The sequence below is a fragment of the Petromyzon marinus genome, unplaced genomic scaffold, assembly GCF_048934315.1.
Source record: "Petromyzon marinus isolate PM22_M1 ecotype Great Lakes invasive population unplaced genomic scaffold, UKy_Petmar_22M1.pri1.0 PM_G_Scaffold_84, whole genome shotgun sequence".
NCBI classification, from domain to species: Eukaryota; Metazoa; Chordata; class Hyperoartia; order Petromyzontiformes; family Petromyzontidae; genus Petromyzon; species Petromyzon marinus.
The window spans coordinates 678,428-685,600 of record NW_027423040.1 but is presented as its reverse complement, the minus strand read 5'-3'; the positions used below and the strand labels follow the sequence as shown (position 1 = coordinate 685,600).

General features: G+C 47.5%; 1 protein-coding gene across 2 annotated transcripts; it reads right to left on the bottom strand.

Moving 5' to 3' along the window:
* Nucleotides 1-2,012: 2,012 nt before the first annotated feature.
* LOC142921691 (uncharacterized) lies at nt 2,013-6,902 on the bottom strand. 2 transcript variants are annotated; one of them, XR_012939620.1, is made up of 3 exons: nt 6,100-6,902; nt 3,912-5,489; nt 2,013-3,415 (listed from the first exon to the last, which is right to left on the bottom strand). XR_012939620.1 is itself a non-coding variant. In XM_076062999.1 (2 exons), the coding sequence occupies exons 1-2, from the start codon at nt 6,876-6,878 to the stop codon at nt 4,544-4,546; spliced, it is 1,725 nt and encodes a 574-aa protein (XP_075919114.1). In that variant the 5' UTR covers nt 6,879-6,902; the 3' UTR covers nt 3,659-4,543. The 2 variants fall into 2 exon arrangements, 1 of the variants encoding a protein (XP_075919114.1); XM_076062999.1 differs by lacking the exon at nt 2,013-3,415 and having other exon boundaries at nt 3,659-5,489.
* Between the last annotated feature and the right edge of the window lie 271 nt (nt 6,903-7,173).

The following is a 7,173-nucleotide window of genomic DNA, read 5'->3' as shown; positions in this document are numbered from 1 at the left end:
CCTGTTACCTAGCGACAGCAGGAAGTAGTATAACGTCACTTCCCTCCCCCGAGCGGCTCTGTAACTGAATAAATTATGTTAATGAGGCCGGCCCATATGTGGAGGGATGGGGGCGTGGGCGCTGAACCCGTCGCAATAAACTCGCGACGGCTTTAACGGACACATTATGTTAATGAGCCACCAGTCACTGGGCGTAGCTTTGCCCAAATAAGGATTGTACCGGAACAGATATCGGCAGTGACCAAGCAGAGGTGACGTCACGCTCAAGAGAGCGGTGGACGGGGGTGGGGTGAATACCTTGGTGACATAACGTCACTAGCGAAGCACACCTCCCCCTGGCGTTTCACACCGATGAGGTCATGCTGAGTAGTGACGTCACAGAGCGGGAATGGAGTTTAAGTTGATTTAGATTCATTTTCCATTGCTCCATCTCTTGAACAGAGACCCCTTGGATGCGTGAGCTCAGCAACTACAACGTGGACATTACTGTGTGTACACACTGTTTCTGTGTGTACACACTGTGTGTGTGTGTACACTGTGTATACACTGTGTGTGTGTACACTGTGTGTACACTGTGTGTATACAGTGTCTACACTGTGTGTGTGTACACTATGTATGTACACTGTGTGTGTACACTGTGTGTGTGTACACACTGTGTGTGTCTGTATCTCTGTGTGTGCCTGAGTCTCTGTGTGTGTGCCTGTGTGACACCTGATGATGATTGCTTGTGTTGCAGTCGGAATGTCGTGAGAATGTAATTGTTTTATATTTGTGTTATTTTATTGTTTCCCTTCTACGTGACTTTACCGAAAGAACCAAGAATAAATATCAGCTCTATGTTTTCAAGTAAATACATTTTGGGTAGTGAATACATTATAGTCTAAATAAGCTACACATGACGAATTGTAGGCAATTATAGTTATAATCAAAGATATTTTTAAACAATCACGTGGTCCCTGTAGTCGCCGTTAAAGACACAAAACCTGCTTGAAAACAGTTCATCAACATATATGAATACATTGATTCGAATAAGCAGAGTTAATTTCCAATTTATGGCATGCCAGCTATGTGTCAGTTTTCGATATCAACATCACCTTATAAAAGAATAACATTTAAAATAAAAGCGCACAACTTTATCCGTGATGAACGCTGCCCTTTCCGTCGTTTTCACGCAGGGGGCGCTGTAAACCTACACGCACCCCCTACATGCGAACGACGGACAGGCACACCTGGCTACCCCAGTAACATTCACCACAATATGCGCAGTCTGCTAAACGGCGGATGTAAAACATAACGTTGCGTCATTCACAACGCATGTTGGTGTCACGGTCAAAATTGGGGTAATTCCAAACATTATCCAGCACCCCCTGTACCAACTACGGAGGCGCAGGGACAGACGCTCGATTACGTTGGAATCGATCTGCAGACGGCCAGCCGCTCCGTGTCGCCTCATCTCGATCCCGCGATCCCCTACCAGGTGAAAGTCCGCATCGAACCGAACCCCCGGCAAGGCCGTCTACTTAACGACGAGAGAAAATTCACACGAAATGTCCTTTTCAATGAAGCCTTCCGGATGTAAAATGAAATAAGCTTTTAATGAAGAAATAACAATCATCTAATTCAAAACACAACACGATTCAAAGATGTTTCATTTTAAAACTTCAAAACAGAGCACCGGGTGCTTGCGTGAATGCGTCCTTCGTGTGCAAATGTTGTGACTTTCCTGGCCTGAAGGCCGTCAATGTGTTGGACTATTATTGGTGCACAGCGTCTCAACAACAGCAGTGGGGTTTGCTTCAACCGATAGGTACGAACATCCACACGTCAATCAGCAAGGACCATTTCTAGTCCCAGTTAGACAAAATCTACGTCAACATGTAAGACAAAACTACAATTCGTGTTGTAGAGAATGTACCTCCTCCTATACGTGTAACTTTCAAGTGGTATGCCTTGTAACTGATGAATGATCCGAGCGTGCTCCCTATTTCAAAGACGATGAGTTGCTCCAGAGGCAGACGCTTCGTGAAACACAAAAGTACCCTTTGACCTGTATCACAAGAACAACGGGTCTCACCCGAGTTCTCTGTACAGGTTACTTCCAAACACACACACACTTTGTCCTAACATCACTTATTCAATGTTTGACCCTCAGACAAAATGTTACATGCACACGCACAATCAGACAAGTATTCATTCTAAATTATTGACAGGCATTTTAACAAAATTGAATTACTGCAGTGAAATAGACTGCATCAGGTTACATCGTATTAACAAAAAGCTATTTTTAAAAATATGCACCGTCTGCTTAACAGTGTATGTACAACAAACTATTGTAGTGTCATTCAAAACGAGTAGGCCATTGCATGCTGGCGTGTGGGTCAAAATTGATCAAATTCTAAACATTGCCTACAAACTCCACAGCTAAGATGCCACATCAACCATCGCCCCCTACTGACAGGCTCTTGTCCACATGCAGGCCGGTGCAGGGCCACCACCTTGTGCCACACAGGGGCAGCTGCTACTTGGGGATGCTCTTCGTGTGTCTGAGACGAGATACAAAAGTCCGAATTGCCAGAGGCGATTAAGCAAGCACCATATAAGTGGAATAATTAAATAACAAAAATCACGACGTTTCGGCCACAACACAAGTGGCCTTCATCAGGTGAAGGGACCGTGCTGTCATGATGAAGGCCACTTGTGTTGTGGCTGAAACGTCGTGATTTTTGTTATTTTATCTTTTTACCTACGTGACTTTACCGAATAGAACCAAAGAGTATGGATCCTTGCAGTCACGAAAGCTTCAAATCTAGAATGGAATTATTAAAACCGAGTGAATGCTTGGGAGCTTATTGGCTCTCGCTCCTGGTTAGAGATCTACCCAACCCACAGGTCCACAAAGACTGGCCACTCTCACCATGCAGGTTTAACCTAGGAACTGAGTGTTCAACTTCACATTCTTGTCATTAAAGGCCTGTGACTAAGGTGTATCCATTGGAGCGACCAGAGTGGAGTCGGCTCCGGGAGAGGCAACCACTTCGCCCCACGCCGCTCCTCCACTTCGAGGTCTGCGGAGAACTTCGCCACCACCACCACCACCAGCGTGGCGATCTTCACGGCTGTGCTCACTGTGGTTCTGCTGCTCACGCAGCCGATGGTGGAACTCCTCGGAGGATCTCGGCGTGGGGGTTCGAACATCAACGGCTCCAACGCCATCACCACCACCACCACCACCACGATCAACAACTACTCGGGACTCGTGAAGAACGTCTCTCCACCGGCAGCGGTCGCCACCTGGGGACCGATGTTCACCAGCGGCCACGCAGACGGACAGGAGAGGGACGGCCCAGCCTGGCCCCCTGGGATGTCCTGGCTCATGGACAGCGCGCCGACTCCTCTCCTGCAGCCTGCGGGTCAGCTGTGCAGTAGCCACAGTGAGGACATAGTGGACAGCGTGCTCCCTGCCCTAGTGCAGGCTATGGGTCAGCTGTGCAGTAGCCACAGTGAGGACATTGTGGACAGCTAGCTCCCTGCCCTACTGCAGGCTATGGGTCAGCTGTGCAGTAGCCACAGTGAGGACATAGTGGACAGCGTGCTCCCTGCCCTAGTGCAGGCTATGGGTCAGCTGTGCAGTAGCCACAGTGAGGACATAGTGGACAGCGTGCTCCCTGCCCTAGTGCAGGCTATGGGTCAGCTGTGCAGTAGCCACAGTGAGGACATAGTGGACAGCGTGCTCCCTGCCCTACCGCAGGCTATGGGTCAGCTGTGCAGTGGCTGCCAGGACATAGTGGACAGCGTGCTCCCTGCCCTGCTCCACGTCGTGCGTCAGCTGTACAGCGGCAGCAAGGAGGCCATCGGCTCTACCGTGCCGCTGGACACCCCGCACATCGCCGTGCGTCTCCGGCGTTTCGTACCTCGCAGAGTTGAGTGAGCAACATCCATCGTCGTCGTCGTCACCATCAGCCACCGTCAATCCACTGGCGGGTAGAGACCTCCCTGAGCCGTCGCCACCTCCCACGATGCCGCTGTGCGGTGATCCACCCAGCGCCTGACACGTGGAGCGATTTCATTGCTTAATCTCCCCACTGGGCATCCTCTCGGATGACCTCCTCGCCGCCCATCGGCATCACTCGCCCCCTTCGCGCCCTCCACCGTCACCCTCAATTCCACTCGCGGTTAAATTTTGATTTAAAGCTTTTGTGACTGCAGCTCTTTCGGTAAAGTCACGTTGAAGGGAAACAATAAAATATATATAAAACAATAAAAATTCTCACGACGTTTCGACACACCTGATGACGACCGTTTGTGTTATGGTCGAAACGTCGTGAGAATTTTTATTGTTTTATATATATTTTATTATTTTATTGTTTCCCTTCAACGTGACTTTACCGAAAGAGCTAAGAATATCCACTCACGGTGTTTTCAACAGCCTGGTTGGGCACTGGAACGGTATCCCGGACAGTGCCGGATTAAGCTCGTGCGGGTCCTGTGGCATATATTATAAAGGTGCCCAAAATAAAATAACACAATTATTAAAACGTGAAGTTTACACATCTACCGGGTCTCCATTTGACTTTGTATTGTCTCGGAGGAAGTCCACCCACACCTCCACTTCCACAAACTGCTGGGAGTTGCCTCGCTCTGCCTCACAGTCAGAATTCTCCTCCTGCTTCACGTTGCCTCCATCAATGTGAAGGTTTGCCCATTTTGGAGTTGAATATCCATCTTCACATTTCACCTTCACTTCTTCGCTCTTCACCATCACTTCTTCACATTTCACCTTCACCTCTTCCCTCTTCACCATCACTTCTTCACATTTCACCTCGATACCTTTAAAAGTGTCCAAGCTGGGATTTTCTTCCGGTTCTTGTTTCATGAGGGATGGGCTCATTGTGGCACTTTGACTTTCACAAGCCGATTTCAGACTCCACTCCTTGTGGATCTTCTGATGCTTCTGTGTTCTTTGGTGTACTTGAAGATGTTGTTGCTGTGAAAACGCCTTCCCGCACGGAGTGCACCAGAAGGGTTTCTCTCCCGTGTGTATTCTCTGGTGTTTTACAAGATCAGATGAATGTGCAAACGCCTTCACGCAAACACTGCACTTGAAGGGTTTCTCTCCTGTGTGTGTCCTCTGGTGTATTACAAGAGCAGATGACTGTGCAAATGCCTTTCCACACACACTGCACTTGAAGGGTTTCTCTCCCGTGTGCGTTCTGTGGTGTACTTCAAGATTTGATGAACGTGCAAACGCCTTCCCACACACACTGCACCTGAAGGGTTTCTCTCCCGTGTGTGTTCTCTGGTGTGCTACAAGAGCAGATGAATGTGCAAACGCCTTCCCACACACACTGCACTTGAAGGGTTTGTCTCCCGTGTGAGTTCTCTGGTGCCGTGTGAAATCTCCAGTACGATCCGTGCTGTATGCACACCGGTCGCATTGTTGACTCGTCATACCGAGCTGCGCCGAGCGCCTTTGCTCCATCAGACCAATTCTGCAGAGGAAGCATCAGAGGAAGCGTCAGCTGCAGACAGAAAAAAATAATATCCACACCATCTACACGTCAGTATCGATGCACAGAGGAAAGCATATATACACAGTAACACGTGACTTACACATCTATACTTATTCATATATTCATGATATAGTGAAAAGTGTCCCAAATTCATCACACAGGCTGTTATGGCACACAATGAGAGGGCAAATGGTTATAAACATGCCTGGAAGCATTCGTATCTTCAAAATGAATGTTCACCCAAAACTCCGAGCACACAATTTCAGCTGTCTGGCTTCAAAATGAATAATTATAGATTTAAAGCTTTCGTGACTGCTAGGATCCATACTCTTTGGTTCTATTGGGTAAAGTCACGTAGGTGAAAATAAAATAACAAAAAAAATGAATATTTATGAAAGCTAAATTCAGCTGACATAGCAAAGGGTGTTTAAAACAATACTATTTGTGTTCGGCAGAAATGCATAAATTAATGTTCAATCGCAACTTAAGAGATGTGAAGCCAGGCACAGAAGTCCTTGAATGCTGGGATGAACAGATCCGACTTCAGCTGCACGTGTGTGCTGTGTTAACTTCCTGACTCCATTCTTACAAAGAGTTGCAGAGGAAAACATCTTCACATTTCACCTTCACTTCTTCGCTCTTCACCATCACTTCTTCACATTTCACCTTCACCTCTTCCCTCTTCACCATCACCTCTTCACATTTCACCTCGATACCTTTAAAAGTGTCCAAGCTGGGATTTTCTTCCGGTTCTTGTTTCATGAGGGATGGGCTCATTGTGGCACTTTGACTTTCACAAGCCGATTTCAGACTCCACTCCTTGTGGATCTTCTGATGCTTCTGTGTTCTTTGGTGTACTTGAAGATGTTGTTGCTGTGAAAACGCCTTCCCGCACGGAGTGCACCAGAAGGGTTTCTCTCCCGTGTGTGTTCTCTGGTGTTTTACAAGATCAGATGAATGTGCAAACGCCTTCACGCAAACACTGCACTTGAAGGGTTTCTCTCCTGTGTGTGTCCTCTGGTGTATTACAAGAGCAGATGACTGTGCAAATGCCTTTCCACACACACTGCACTTGAAGGGTTTCTCTCCCGTGTGCGTTCTGTGGTGTACTTCAAGATTTGATGAACGTGCAAACGCCTTCCCACACACACTGCACCTGAAGGGTTTCTCTCCCGTGTGTGTTCTCTGGTGTGCTACAAGAGCAGATGAATGTGCAAACGCCTTCCCACACACACTGCACTTGAAGGGTTTCTCTCTCGTGTGAGTTCTCTGGTGCCGTGTGAAATCTCCAGTACGATCCGTGCTGTATGCACACCGGTCGCATTGTTGACTCGTCATACCGAGCTGCGCCGAGCGCCTTTGCTCCATCAGACCAATTCTGCAGAGGAAGCATCAGAGGAAGCGTCAGCTGCAGACAGAAAAAAATAATATCCACACCATCTACACGTCAGTATCGATGCACAGAGGAAAGCATATATACACAGTAACACGTGACTTACACATCTATACTTATTCATATATTCATGATATAGTGAAAAGTGTCCCAAATTCATCACACAGGCTGTTATGGCACACAATGAGAGGGCAAATGGTTATAAACATGCCTGGAAGCATTCGTATCTTCAAAATGAATGTTCACCCAAAACTCCGAGCACACAATTTC